This window comes from Physella acuta, unplaced genomic scaffold (assembly GCF_028476545.2).
Source record: "Physella acuta isolate Inbredline_101_S28 unplaced genomic scaffold, ASM2847654v3 ptg001057l, whole genome shotgun sequence".
NCBI lineage: Eukaryota > Metazoa > Mollusca > Gastropoda > Physidae > Physella > Physella acuta.
The window spans coordinates 627,501-644,032 of NW_026732574.1; the positions used below are offsets into that span (position 1 = coordinate 627,501).

Here is a 16,532-nt window from a genome sequence, read left to right on the forward strand (position 1 = left end):
ACCCACCAAAACAATCTCTCTTTAGATTGACCTACTACTGTAGTATAACCCACCAAAACAATCTCAGATTGACCTACTACTGTAGTATAACCCACCAAAACAATCTCTCTTTAGATTGACCTACTACTGTAGTATAACCCACCAAAACAATCTTTCTTTAGATTGATCTACTACTGTAGTATAACCCACCAAAACAATCTTTCTTTAGATTGACCTACTACTGTAGTATAACCCACCAAAACAATCTCACTTTAGATTGACCTACTACTATAGTATAACCCACCAAAACAATCTCTCTTTAGATTGACCTACTACTGTAGTATAACCCACCAAAACAATCTCACTTTAGATTGACCTACTACTATAGTATAACCCACCAAAACAATCTCTCTTTAGATTGACCTACTGCTGTAGTATAACCCACCAAAACAATCTCTCTTTAGATTGACCTACTACTGTAGTATAACCCACCAAAACAATCTTTCTTTAGATTGACCTACTACTGTAGTATAACCCACCAAAACAATCTCTCTTTAGATTGACCTACTACTGTAGTATAACCCACCAAAACAATCTTTCTTTAGATTGACCTACTACTGTAGTATAACCCACCAAAACAATCTCACTTTAGATTGACCTACTACTATAGTATAACCCACCAAAACAATCTCTCTTTAGATTGACCTACTACTGTAGTATAACCCACCAAAACAATCTCACTTTAGATTGACCTACTACTGTAGTATAACCCACCAAAACAATCTCTCTTTAGATTGACCTACTACTGTAGTATAACCCACCAAAACAATCTCTCTTTAGATTGACCTACTACTGTAGTATAACCCGCCAAAACAATCTTTCTTTAGATTGACCTACTACTGTAGTATAACCCGCCAAAACAATCTCTCTTTAGATTAACCTACTACTGTAGTATAACCCACCAAAACAATCTCTCTTTAGATTGACCTACTACTGTAGTATAACCCACCAAAACAATCTCTCTTTAGATTGACCTACTACTGTAGTATAATCCGCCAAAACAATCTTTCTTTAGATTGACCTACTACTGTAGTATAACCCACCAAAACAATCTCTCTTTAGATTGACCTACTACTGTAGTATAACCCACCAAAACAATCTCTCTTTAGATTGACCTACTACTGTAGTATAACCCACCAAAACACTCTCTCTCTAGATTGACCTACTACTGTAGTATAACCCACCAAAACAATCTCTCTTTAGATTGACCTACTACTGTAGTATAAACCACCAAAACAATCTCTCTTTAGATTGACCTACTACTGTAGTATAACCCACCAAAACAATCTTTCTTTAGATTGACCTACTACTGTAGTATAACCCACCAAAATAATCTTTCTTTAGATTGACCTACTACTGTAGTATAACCCACCAAAACAATCTCACTTTAGATTGACCTACTAATATAGTATAACCCACCAAAACAATCTCTCTTTAGATTGACCTACTACTGTAGTATAACCCACCAAAACAATCTTTCTTTAGATTGACCTACTACTGTAGTATAACCCACCAAAACAATCTCTCTTTAGATTGACCTACTACTGTAGTATAACCCACCAAAACAATCTTTCTTTAGATTGACCTACTACTGTAGTATAACCCACCAAAACAATCTCACTTTAGATTGACCTACTACTGTAGTATAACCCACCAAAACAATCTCTCTTTAGATTGACCTACTACTGTAGTATAACCCACCAAAACAATCTTTCTTTAGATTGACCTACTACTGTAGTATAACCCACCAAAACAATCTTTCTTTAGATTGACCTACTACTGTAGTATAACCCACCAAAACAATCTCACTTTAGATTGACCTACAACTATAGTATAACCCACCAAAACAATCTCTCTTTAGATTGACCTACTACTGTAGTATAACCCACCAAAACAATCTTTCTTTAGATTGACCTACTACTGTAGTATAACCCACCAAAACAATCTCTCTTTAGATTGACCTACTACTGTAGTATAACCCACCAAAACAATCTTTCTTTAGATTGACCTACTACTGTAGTATAACCCACCATAACAATCTTTCTTTAGATTGACCTACTACTGTAGTATAACCCACCAAAACAATCTTTCTTTAGATTGACCTACTACTGTAGTATAACCCACCAAAACAATCTCTCTTTAGATTGACCTACTACTGTAGTATAACCCACCAAAACAATCTTTCTTTAGATTGACCTACTACTGTAGTATAACCCACCAAAACAATCCACCTATTGATTGACCTACAATCTATCTTTAGATTGACCTACAATCTATCTTTAGATTGACCTACAATGTATCTTTAGATTGACCTACAATCTATCTTTAGATTGACCTACAATCTATCTTTAGATTGACCTACAATCTATCTTTAGATTGACCTACAATCTATCTTTAGATTGACCTACTGGTCCTGCAGCTCAATCACGTCTGCTTCCAACTGGGTTTTGATCCCGCTCTCCCTGGCTCGAATGTGCGAACACTTCAGCATGGACCCCCAGAAGATCAGCCGCTTCTCCAGAATCGCCACACTCGTCGTCTTCTTCATCTCGTGCGGTTTGAGCTTCGCTTTTGCGTTATTCAGGACTACAAGTACTTACACAAAGAGCCAGTTAGTAACTTTCTAGCTTAGGGATCTAACCCGCATACCAAGCGAAGATTGCAGCGGCGTAGGCAGGATCGTCTCAAGGGGGGGGGGGGGGGTTCCAATTTTTACCCGGGGACAAACTTTCGATTTACACCCCCCCCCCTCAAACTTTCGATTTGCCCCCCCCCCCTCAAACTTTCGATTTGCACCCCCCTCAAACTTTATATATATATACCGAGGGGTCTATGGGGGGGGGTTATGACCCCCTAACCCCCCTGCCTACGCCACTGGAAGATTGGTTATTACCTCATGCTATGCACTTTTCCAAGTTACTAGTATCTAGTGCAGGGGTTCCCAACCCTGTGCCCGCGGGCGCCATGGCGCCCGCTGAACGATTCGTATGTGCCCGCCTCTCACCATTCGACAGAGACAGAATTTTTGTCATAAACATTATTTTAAAATATGATTTATTTTAATTAATTTTTTACAGTTTTAATTTTTTTTGACTGCCTAGGTTTATTAAATATATTCAATACTAGTCCCAACTTGACTGCATTATTTATGTTTTGTAAATACATTTCTCTGTGTGTATGCAATTTGAAAAAAATACCAAATAATTTTATTATTTTGAAACATTTTTGTTTATTATTTTTTAATACATTATTACTATAAGAAAATAAGAAAATAAATTATGGGAAAATGACAAGTTATGGAAGGAGTTTGTCGATTTTAAATAGGTGGTGCCCGCCACCCTACCGATATTTTAGAATGTGCTCTAGAGTAAAAAAAGGTTGGGAACCCCTGATCTAGTGGATAGGTTGGTTAGCATTCGCCCTACATTAAATAACAGGGCCTAATTACAGTAATCCCACGAACTGCATACTCATTTTACAGACAAAACTCTGTCCCCTCTCCATATATCCTGACCACATAATACATTCCTCAACTTATTTATTTATTTATTTAAATAATAAACTTATTAATTAATTAAGTATTTATTAAAATTATTCATTCGTTTATTCATTCACAGCTTCTGTCACTTTAAAAATGTTATTAATTAAAAAAATTAAAAATCTTTAAAGTTAATTAATTAACTTATTTTCTTACTTATTTATTAAATTTGTAGTATTCATTCATTCACACCGAACTGTATCTTATAAATCACAAATTATTTCAAAACTACACACCTCGATATTAGTTCGCATAACTATGATACTTCTATAGATTATTCTCAAGTAAAAGAAATCCCTCATTTCAGCGAATACGTCGAATGCTTTCAAAAGCACGATGTACTGATGTCGTACTTATACTTCACTTTCCTCTGCGTGATGCCGTTTGCAGGCATCATCGGCATATACGTGTGGTTCGCCAAGAAGCTCTACACCCAAGTCACGTACAGACGTCTCAAGAAACTGTTAAAAATGTTGAGTGAGTTGACAGGAATGGATGGAACAAATTCAAGCATCTGCGTAAAGCAAAATGGGAGAAGTGGACCCCAGGGGGAGGGGGGGGGGGGTCATTGTCAGAGTTTCTTCCAGGCATCTCTTCGGGGGGGGGGGTCAAAGCCCCCCGAAAAAATTCTACCGCCCCCCCCCCACCCAAACGAAATGAAATTTATATAATTTATATAGAAAATATATACTTTTAACAGTGTCCGCCCCCCCCCCCCCCAAGAAAGTCTACCGCCCCCCCCCCAAAAAAAATTCAAAGTGCCCCCCCCCCCCCCCCGGAGGAAAAAGTCTGGAAGAAACACTGGTCATTGTGGTGGATCCAGAGTTCCTTGAACAGGTCCCCATCGTATGTACCCAAATACAGGCGAATCCCCTAGAAACGAGTACGGAAACCAATCTTGAGACCCCAGAATTAATATTCGCGCTGTCTGTGAATTGTAATGCACTAAAAAAAAAAAAAAATTAAAAATAAACCACGATAGAAATGGGTCAACATGAAATACAAACTCTGCCAAGGGTTTAAAAAAAAAAATTAAATGTGGTAAAATAACTGCGAATACACTCATTTTTATAAACTTTAAATACTGTTATTAAGTTTCTCTCACATGTGACGTCATACATTCTTGTGTTCTAAAAATGACGTTATATATACTTGTGTTCTACAAATGACGTCATGTATTTCTGTCTTCTACAAATGACGCCATATAATCCTGTGTTCTACAAATGACGTCATGTATTCGTGTATTCTACAAATGACGTCATGTATTCGTGTATTCTGCCAATGACGTCACGTATTCCTGTGTTCTGCCAATGACGTCACGTATTCCTGTGTTCTGCCAATGACGTCACGTATTCCTGTGTTCTGCCAATGACGTCACGTATTCCTGTGTTCTGCTAATGACGTCACGTATTCCTGTGTTCCAGTCACCACACCAGTAACCAACGTTGTGGTGCTGTGCGACTTCCAATTTGTTTTCACCGTCCTCTTCGGCTCCATCGTGTACCTCTCCATGATGCGTCAGAAGATCGAGTCGTCCATAGAGGAGTCACAGAAGTACCAGGGTCTGTAGCTTGGTGTAGTGGCGTCACAATCAAACCTATATCTAAAAGCCCGGGCAGGGGGGGGGGTGTACTATGTGCTAAGCTATTGGTAAAACAAAGACTTGAAAAATGTCAAGTTTTAGTGAAATAATATCTGTCGAGTTAGTTTGTCGTAAGTTTATTTAGAAGACCCTTAAGCTAAATATTACACCAAAGTTGTGCATGTGTTTGTGTTGGAGCTGTGTATTGTAGCAACTATTTGATGGCTGTAGGTAGCCTACATCGTAGCAACTATTTGATATCTGTAGCCTATATTGTAGCAACTATTTGATGGCTGTAGGTAGCCTACATCGTAGCAACTATTTGATATCTGTAGCCTATATTGTAGCAACTATTTGATGGCTGTAGGTAGCCTACATTGTAGCAACTATTTGATATCTGTAGCCTATATTGTAGCAACTATTTGATGGCTGTAGGTAGCCTACATCGTAGCAACTATTTGATATCTGTAGCCTATATTGTAGCAACTATTTGATGGCTGTAGGTAGCCTACATTGTAGCAACTATTTGATATCTGTAGCCTATATTGTAGCAACTATTTGATGGCTGTAGGTAGCCTACATCGTAGCAACTATTTGATATCTGTAGCCTATATTGTAGCAACTATTTGATGGCTGTAGGTAGCCTACATTGTAGCAAGTATTTGATATCTGTAGCCTACATTGTAGCAACTATTTGACAGCTGTAGGTAGCCTACATTGTAGCAACTATTTGATATCTGTAGCCTATATTGTAGCAACTATTTGACGGCTGTAGGTAGCCTACATTGTAGCAACTATTTGATATCTGTAGCCTATATTGTAGCAACTATTTGATGGCTGTAGGTAGCCTACATTGTAGCAAGTATTTGATATCTGTAGCCTACATTGTAGCAAGTATTTGATATCTGTAGCCTATATTGTAGCAAGTATTTGCTAGCTCTGGCCTGTACTTTAGCAAGTATTTGCTAGCTCTAGCCTGTACTTTAGCAAGTATTTGCTAGCTCTGGCCTAAACTGTAGCAAGTGTTTGCTAGCTCTAGCCTGTACTGTAGCCCAACTCTAACACTTGACCAGCCATATTTGCTAGCTGTAGCCTGTACTGTAGCCCAACTCTAACACTTGACCAGCCATATTTGCTAGCTGTGGCCTGTACTGTAGCCCAACTCTAACACTTGACCAGCCATATTTGCTAGCTGTAGCCTGTACTGTAGCCCAACTCTAACACTTGACCAGCCATACAGATTCTGGCATTGGGCCACCACTTACCCGTCATCACCCACTTCATCTTCCACTTCCTGTTTGACGCTGTATTCCGGATGGACTTCCTCAACATGCTCATTGGCCGAAGGAAGAAGAAGGTCCCGGTTATGCCTGTACCGCAAGGTCAGTGACCAAGTATATATATATATATATATATATATATATATATATATATATATATATATATATATATATATATATATATATATATATATATATATATATATATATATATATATATATATATATATACACGAATACGAATTCCAATTGTTCCGTAACATTACTTATGTCTAATTGGTCGTATCCAGTAGCGTACGCAGGGGGGAAGCAGGGGGAGCAGCCGCTCCCCCTCTGGCCATTTTCAGCAAAGTGGCGCCTTTTTGGAAACTTTTTAAACTCAAAGTTTTAAACAATGATATTTGTTAAAAAAATATTTTTGTTCGGCACATCTTTGTAAATCACAAGATTTCTTTTCATGCAGCAATTAAGCATTATTGTACTAGTCTAGTACTGTCTACGTTTACAACACGTATTAACAGCTGCATCAGTTTGCCGTTCTAAAAATAACCATTACGATGCAATGCAATGCAATGTTTAAAAAACATCTACGGGTGGTACCACTTGACAAGAGGAGTGTTAAGTGTAAATCCACGGTATAATGTATAATGTATTTGTTTAAAAATAATTGAATTAGAAAATGTTATACTTAAAACTTCACACATAATTACTTTATATATACAGTTTGAATCGTGTGATTGATTTTTTAAAAATTACAATACAGAAACAAATACAACTACTGTGACACCTCTATTTAAATTTACGTATGGGCAAACTGCGTAGCGGTGGGGAAATTTTGACAAGGTTAAACAACGTCATCATGATGAAGTAGTAGTATTCTTACAGTTTGGGCGATACTGATTAAGATTACAAATCAAATTATATAAAACAGTATTAACTTTATATTAATTATTATTTTAGTTTACTAGATCTAGATCTATATTTAAATTTGAATAAGGCTATATTTTGTATTTAAAAAACAACTCAACTTAAACTAACCCTGATAGCACAGTTAATTATCCGCTCAGCTGATGTATCGTTTGAACTTGTTTCCAATAGTTAGTAATTATCAAAAAAAAAAATCGCACCATTTAAATTATTTGGTGTATCATACTAACTATATTGCGACTAAGACAACAGTTGAGCTTAGAATTCGTTAGTTAAGAGGTTATTAAATGGAAAGGAAACCAGAAAAGAAAAAATATTCGGGGTGGGAGGGGAAGAGATTGAAAGAAATTTCAGAGCGCCAACAATCGTCATCCAAATGTGTCAAACTGGATACATATTTTTCAAGCTGTACGCCTTTAACTGCTACAACAATACAACCAGAGGTTGATGTGTCTCAAGATACCCAAGTACAAAATGTACAAGCAACAACATCATCTCAGATGCATAATCAAGGCTTCGAGACTCAAGACAATAAGGTAATGTCTATAGACATTTTAGAAGACACCCATTTAGAAGAGGATATTGACAGTACAATGCCAGTCAAACTTAAAGCTATAATCGATATAAGTCTGGAATATCCTACAGATCCTTTTTTTGTTTTGTGAAACACCCATAACACCGGATCTAGTACATGCATTACTTGAGTTTGGTCCTTGTCAACCAGGCCTCAAAGATACTTATAAAGATTTTCCAAAAAATGTAACTGGTCGGCACTTTAGTGCCAGTTGGTACAAGAAAAAACCCATACAAAATGTGGTCGTGAAATAATACGACACTGGCTAGTATATTCGCCCAAGGCAAATTATATGATTTGTTTTGCTTGTTGGCTCTTTAAACACAAGTCAGCTCTTTAAACACAAGTCAGCTCTTTAAACACAAGTCAGCTCTTTAAACACAAGTCAGCTCTTTAAACACAAGTCAGCTCTTTAAACACAAGTCAGACACTTGGGGCGATCCAAAATTGGATTGTATGAACTTTGCAAAAGGTCCCGACAAAATTAACAAACATGAAAACTCTGAAAGTCACAAGATTGCAGAGAGAGAACTTTTAATTACAAAATTCCGACTTTACAAAGACAGAACCATAATATGTGACATTTTAACATCAGAAAAGAAGGAAATAGAAAAAAAACCAGAGTAATACTGGAAAGTATTATAGATGCAGTTCTCTATTTGGGAAAACAGGGATTGGCGTTTAGGGGCCATCGTGAATCCCAAAGTTTAGGAGAAGCTACATTAAATGAAGGCAACTTTTTGGAACTTATTAAACTCATTTCTAAGAAAGATGATTTGCTAAAACAACATTTACTTTTCGGTGACAGAAATGCAACATACGTAAGTCCGAGTATGCAAAACGACTTAATTAAGTCTATATCATCCCAAATTTTAAAGAAGATAGTAGGTGAAATTAAGATAGCTAGGTATTTCGCTTTTATTGTAGATTCAACTATCGACATTACTAGGACGGATCAATTTTCTTTGTCAATCAGATATGTTTCTGAACATGGAAAATCCATCGAAATATTCATTTAATTTTGAAAGCTTCCTGAAGCTAGTGCAGAGTTGTTTTTTTTTTGTAACGCTTCTTACAGCAGTCACAGACTTAGGGCTGTCAATGACCATGTGCTATGGTCAGTCCTACGATGGAGCAAACACCATGTCTGGTGAAATATCGGCGTACAAAAACGAGTTAGAGAAATAGCTCCACACGCACTCTTCACACACTGCTGTGCTCATAATTTAAATTTAATTCTCATAGATGCTGTTTCATCTAATATTCAAACACAGCTGTTTTTTGGAGTTCTGGAAAGCGTATATACATTTTTTACCGGAAGTCTACCTCGTCTTTCTATATTGCAAGAGGAGCAACGCAACAACATAGAAGCATTTTCATTAACACTGAAACGACTTAGTGATACAAGATGGGCTTCTAGAAAGACAGCAGTAGATTCTATATTGCAGAATTTACCAGCACTAGTTCTTGCATTGCGAAGAATAGTTGACGGTGAAGTTAAAAACTCTACTTCTAAACAGATTGCCGAAGGAAAGGGAATTCTTGTTACAATAGAGACCTTTGAGTTTTTAGTTGTTTTAATGTTTTGGAAAAGAATTGTGCATAAGGCTTTTAACGTATCCATTTATTTACAGAAGAGTAGCATTGATATGTTAACAGCCTTTCGATTCATTCAGATTTTTGAAAATGAGATGAGTAGCTGGAGAAATGAATTTGAATCAGAATTTGAGCAGATTGAGAACGAAGCCACTGAGCTCGCTGAGAAATGTGATATTCGTACGGAGTATAAGCAGCACAGGTTATACAAACGGAAAAGATTCCATGACGAAGGAACAGAGGATACTCAGATATCTGACTCTAGGAAAAAATTCATTGTTCAAACTTATTTAGTGTCACTTGACTCTGTCATTACTAGTACAAACACAAGGTTTCAAAATTTTAAAGATGTGTCTTCCAAGTTTTGTTGCTTAGACCCAAAACATTTAGCATTAGATGACAGTTTAATACAGTTGGAGCAATTAGCAGTGACGTACTCGGATGTTGTTGAAAGTTGAACTGAAGTAGTGCAGGAATTCGTATCATTTAGAACATTTTACCAAGAGGTTTTTAGTGTAAGCAGTGTAAACAAGGGAGTTTCAACTGAAAAAGAACCTCTAGAAATAGCGTTGACAGTAAACAGCATTCTGAAATTCATGATAGCTAATGACTTGTGTTCTATGTATCCAAACCTGTCCACTTTGTATCGTATATTTCTGACTTTACCAATAAGCAGTGCCGGAGCAGAAAGATCCTTCAGCCGTCTTAAACTCCTGAAAACATACATCCGTTCTACTATGAACAAAGACAGGTTGTCCAGCTTAGCCCTGATTACGATTGAACGACAATTAGCTTCTGATGTTGATTTAAAAGACGTAATTGATCGTTTTGCTAAAATGAAACCTCGACGAAAAAGGATGTTGTAGTTCTAACAGAAGTTCTAGAGTACAGGATAAAACAAAATTGCTATCAAACGTGTTACATAGGCCTTACTAAATACTGTTTCTTTTTTAATTTAAAATGAATACCGTTTTGTAAAACTGATTAAGCAATAAAAAATATATTCATTTACGCGTCTTATGCATTCCAATTTTTAGAAGACATAATGCAATTATAAAGTAAATTGTACGAGGATGACAAAAACAGACTACGCCCTATATATATATATATATATATATATATATATATATATATATATATATATATATATATATATATATATATATATAGAACATTACACATTCGGCGCCTTTTTTTGCTATTTTTCGCTCCCCCTACACTGAAAACCTGGATACGCCTCTGGTCGTATCCTAAAATATTTTTCTCCATTAAAATTGTATGAACTGCCTTTAGGAAAAGTACAATCTGTGTAAAAATATATACATAAAACGAGAAAAATGGCCCGTTGAGGAAGGATACACCGGGCGCTAGGTTGATAGTGCTGTCTCTTTTCTCTAAACTAAAACCAACCCACCCCCCACACACCACCCCCACCCCCCCACCCCACACACCACCCCCCACCCCCCACCCCCCACACACACCACCCCCTCCACACACCGCCCCCCCACCCCTCCACCCCCCCCTCTCCACCCCCACCCCCCAAAAAAAACATGTCTACCGTCCAATTCAACGAAATATAATTATATACTTTTTCCAGTGTCCGCCCCCTCCCAGAAAATTCTACCCCCCGCCCCCGAAAATTTCAAGTAACCCCACCCCTCTCCGGGGAGGAAAAAGTCTGAAAGAAACACTGAAACCAACCCACCCCCCACACACCACCCCACCCCCCACACACCACCCCCACACCCCCCCACACACCCCCCCCCCCAAAAAAAAAAAAACATGTCTACCGTCCCATTGCAAGAAAACCACTTTTTAGATTAGACACATTAATTTTATTATAGAGTATCGATGAGGAAATTTCTTTTGAGTTGGGGAGGGGGAGGGGCTCAGACGTTCTTACGCGGGGGGTGGGGCTTCGCCCCTACCCGAAGAATTGTATGCAAGAAACTCTTCACGCAAACCACTTAGATTAGACCAAATTGCCTTTGTATTGAATGTTTACTCGATAATCAATGACGTCATATAACTGTGTGCACTCTCTGGGTTTGAGATTATTTTCTACTCTGTGCGCTAAATGTGTCGACGTCATACTTCGTTTTTCGAAATACTATGCATGTTTTTAAATTGCTTGTCTTTTCTCTAGAGCGTTCTTGTCAGACAGATAGATAGATAGATAGATAGATAGATAGATAGATAGATAGATAGATAGATAGATAGATAGATAGATAGATAGATAGATAGATAGATAGACAGACAGCGAAACTATTATTATAGATGTGTGAATAGTCTCCAGTTATTGTGTTGCATATAGTCCATAACTTGCAACTTCAATTTCGATGAGACTGAACTCCCTTAAAAAGATTGCTTGAAGTAAGATCGTATGCAGTTTATTTCTTCTCTCAGGGCTACCAGAAACAATATCCATTGACTCCATTAAAGAGGAGTCGGAAGAAGAGCCAGAGACTACTCCAGAGGAGACACCATCTGAGCAAACTTTACCATCAGAAGAGTCAGTACAAGAGGTTTCGGAAGAGGTAAGTGGCTCTGGAAATCTTAGGTTAGTGGCGTGCTGATGTTGATATCTGAGGTTAGTGGCGTGCTGATGTTGATATCTGAGGTTAGTGGCGTGCTGATGTTGATATCTGAAGTAAGTGCTGATGTTAATATCTGAAGTTAGTGCTGATGTTGATATCTGAGGTTAGTGGCGTGCTGATGTTGATATCTGAGGTTAGTGCTGATGTTAATATCTGAGGTTAGTGGCGTGCTGATATCTGAGGTAAGTGGCGTGCTGATGTTGATATCTGAGGTTAGTGGCGTGCTGATGTTGATATCTTAGGTTAGTGGCGTGCTGATGTTGATATCTGAGGTTAGTGGCGTGCTGATGTTGATATATGAGGTTAGTGGCGTGCTGATATCTGAGGTTAGTGGCGTGCTGATGTTGATATCTGAGGTTCGTGGCGTGCTGATGTTGATATCTGAGGTTAGTGGCGTGCTGGTGTTGATATCTGAGGTTAGTGCTGATGTTGATATCTTAGGTTGATGCATTTACCTGTTCAAACGTATGTGTACATCGTTTTCTTAAAGCATAGGTGTACAAAATATTATTTAAGGCTTATGTGTAGATAGTTGTATTTCATGGTTCAATAGCTATCTTTAAGAACTACCTATACATACTTTGTTTACTCCTCACAGCAACCCAACCATTTGGTTCTGTCATCAGCTTTCCACTTTGGTTAAAATCTACACCTTCAACTGGTAGGAGTCTTTTTTTTTGTCTTTAGTCTTTTTTTTACAGACAATCTTCCTATTGTCTTGTGACCCAACTGTAATGTTATCGTTTATTTTTTTCCAATGAAGGCCGGCGGCTGAAACCTTCAATGTGTCTCAAGTTTATGTGCAGACGAGCTGTCCACATAAAAAGATCATGATCTTTTATAAACTGTTATTTGTATCATGATCTTTTATACACCGAGACTTGCATCATGATCTTTTATACACCGAAACTTGCATCATGATCTTTTATACCCCGAGAGCTGCATCATGATCTTTTATACACTGAGAGCTGCATCATGATCTTTTATACCCAGAGAGCTACAGCATGATCTTTTATAGACTGAGAGCTGCATCATGATCTTTTATACCCAGAGAGCTACATCATGATCTTTTATACCCAGAGAGCTGCATCATGATCTTTTATACCCAGAGAGCTGCATCATGATCTTTTATACCCCAAGAGCTGCATCATGATCTTTTATACCCAGAGAGCTACATCATGATCTTTTATACCCAGAGAGCTGCATCGTGATCTTCAGAGACCTGCTTGTATGTTGGATATTGTACTGAAAGATTTGGAATATATTCCGGACAGTCACATACTCACATACATAGTAAAACAAAAGCAGGCAATAATCAGACATAAACATACATAGAGGCATCTAAGGCACACACAGAGATACACACACATACTTTACATACGACTGGTCATCAAAATGGACGAAGGGTTAATGAGCACGTGATAAAGGATACAGGTCAAGACCAACACGTCTACCTTACAACTGCTGATATAGACCGTCTGGTCTAGGCAATAGTGTACTAAAGAGAATGACATCAGTTGATATCTTTAGGCAGAGAAGCAATAGCAGCCTGTTGTAAAACTGATACACTGATAGTTCGAAAAGTTGATCAATCGTGTAAAACTGATTTTTGGAAAAGGTGAATAATCGGAGTTAAAAAAACCATTGATTGAAAAGTTGGTTAACAGGTGTAAAATTGATGGTTTGAAAAGTTAGTTAACAGATGTAAAATTGATGGTTGGAAAAGTTGGTTAACAGGTGTAAAATTGATGGTTTGAAAAACAGGTGTAAAATTGATGGTTTGAAAAGTTGGTTAACAGGTGTAAAATTGATGGTTTGAAAAACAGGTGTAAAATTGATCGTTTGAAAAGTTGGTTAACAGGTGTAAATTGATGGTTTGAAAAGTTGGTTAACAGGTGTAAATTGATGGTTTGAAACGTTGGTTAACAGGTGTAAATTAATGGTTGGAAAAAAGATCAACGGGTGTAAAAATGATGGTTTCAAAAGTAAATAAAAATAGTAAGTGTTTTTGATAGAGTACAGTCTAAAAAAAACGCATACACTGTTTTTGCTTTGTTGAATGACTTGTCGACTTTCGTTGCTGTAACTTGCTAGAAATTAAAATGGTAGGAATTATGCTTGTAAGCTTCTTCATGTCATGTTTTTTAGATTTACAGGCCGTTCGCGCAAACTTTGCTGTGTTCTGTATTCAGAATGATACGACAAGACCAAACTACAGACCACGTAACTACCACAGACATTAATCACCACAGCCATTAACCACCACAGCCATTAACCACCAAAGCAATTAACCACCTCAGCCATTAACCACCAAAGCCATTAACCACCAAAGCAATTAACCACCACAGCCATTAACCACCTCAGCCATTAACCACCACAGCCATTAACCACCTCAGCCATTAACCACCTCAGCCATTAACCACCAAAGCAATTAACCACCAAAGCAATTAACCACCACAGCCATTAACCACCTCAGCCATTAACCACCTCAGCCATTAACCACCTCAGCCATTAACCACCAAAGCAATTAACCACCAAAGCAATTAACCACCACAGCCATTAACCACCTCAGCCATTAACCACCTCAGCCATTAACCACCACAGCCATTAACCACCTCAGCCATTAACCACCTAGTTACTAACCAGTACAACCCCTCAAGCCCCCACTCTGCATGAGAATTAATAACCCCATCAACACAAGCCTGACATTTTTATGATAATTTCATGACAACAACTGATGACGTCTGCTAACATGTCACGTGTGGATGGGTTGGGATGGGGGGGGGGAGTCACATCTAGCCCCACACTGTGGTTAGTGTGATGTAGCCGACCCACGTTGACTCTTTTGTTGTGCCCCCCCCCCCCCATTTGTTTCAAGATTCCCCTCCCTACCAAACCCAAGACCTAAACCCTACTGCATCAACAACAAGAGTGAATCATTTACCATATCAGTAAATAGCTTAAGAAAACTTTTATTAATCTATTAACGCAGTCTAAAAAACTTTGAATTTATTTTTATTTAGTTTGGTTCTAAGACATTTTATTTTTACTTCTATGTAGCCTATATGTTTAACTCAGACATAATATATTTGGAAATATTTTGTGCTCAAATAAGCACAGCTTAAAGATTAGATAAACAGACTGGTGAATTTTCACCGGAAGTTTTTTTTTTTTTAATTCGTCGTTGGTGGTACAGGTTTTAAATATCCCGAAAGGAAGCTGTATGCATTTTTTGTTATAGAACCTGCAGATATATTTATATGGACCCTGCAGGGATAAACTTGAGTACCCTGTTAACGCCAACTTGAGAACCCCTTTGCTTCATTAAATTTACAAGCCCCCCCCCCCCCCCCCGCATTAAATACCTACACAAGCGACGGGTTATCACTAGGCCCCAGCTTTATTTTAGGTCACTACCATGAACCCCCCCCCCCCCACCCCCACCTGAAGAATGTGTCCTGATTGTCCTCTGTCACGGCAAATCTTGGGGCAAGAATTCCCTCTTACCTAGTGGAGACAACTCCCACTAGGGGAGACAACAATTCACTGGACTGACTGGTTTTCATGGACTTACAAAAACCTTGTTCTCACAAGTCGTAACAACACAATCTACTAGAATTTACTAGATGAACAAGTGATAAAGATCACCATTAACTGGCTGAACATGTAATATATTTACTACAGAACTACACTCTTCTCAAGTTGGATAAGTACTTCTAGATAAGGTAAGGCTGTGGGGATTGTAAAAAAATAGTCTGTGTTTCTTTAACTAAGAACAAGCCTTTGTCTGTTCCATCGCACACACTATACTAAACTTCTGTACACAGAGTGTATTAGTATTACATAATGTCTTCAGACGTGTTCCCATTAAGATATGTCCCGTGTCTCTTCTATTATTGACATGTTCAGGGTTTCTTTCTGGCGTATCTTCGGGGGAAGGGGTACTGCCCCCTCTCCCCCCCCCCACCAGCACGAAATGAACGAAATGGTAACATAATATCAAATTTCAATAGAGAATATTATTATATATTTTAACCCCACGAAATTTTCAATTGACCACCCCCCCCCCCCCCAATCTTTTACGACATGTTCCCAGTCTTCTACGAAAGTTCCCCCTCTTCTTAATGCAAATGTTCATTAATTAAAGTGTGTCTTTTCGCACCTCCTAAAATACTTCCAAACAATATAGCCATACCCATATAACATAATCAGTTATCATCAATTAATACTTCGGAAAGGATCTAAAATAACACTTTAACACTGTGCTTAACGAGAACACAAATTATCTGAGAAATATGGACATAGCCCACTTCCAAACATAACAACGTTTCTTATCCACTATAACAACCACAACGACGTTACTCGTCCACTACAACGACGATATCGTTTATCCACCTTC

General features: G+C 38.0%; 1 protein-coding gene across 1 annotated transcript in view; it reads left to right on the forward strand.

Annotated features, from left to right (window-relative positions):
- LOC131955156 (uncharacterized) overlaps window positions 1–13,080 on the forward strand; it is a 14,580-nt gene extending 1,500 nt beyond the window's left edge. Inside the window, exons 2-8 of the mRNA XM_059319145.1 lie at window positions 2,438–2,650; window positions 3,885–4,054; window positions 5,002–5,139; window positions 6,392–6,541; window positions 11,943–12,073; window positions 12,732–12,794; window positions 12,897–13,080. Of these exons, the coding sequence (XP_059175128.1) occupies window positions 2,438–2,650; window positions 3,885–4,054; window positions 5,002–5,139; window positions 6,392–6,541; window positions 11,943–12,073; window positions 12,732–12,776 (847 nt within the window). The 3' untranslated portion in view covers window positions 12,777–12,794; window positions 12,897–13,080. The remainder of the gene's footprint in view (window positions 1–2,437; window positions 2,651–3,884; window positions 4,055–5,001; window positions 5,140–6,391; window positions 6,542–11,942; window positions 12,074–12,731; window positions 12,795–12,896) is intronic.
- The last annotated feature ends 3,452 nt before the right edge of the window (window positions 13,081–16,532 follow it).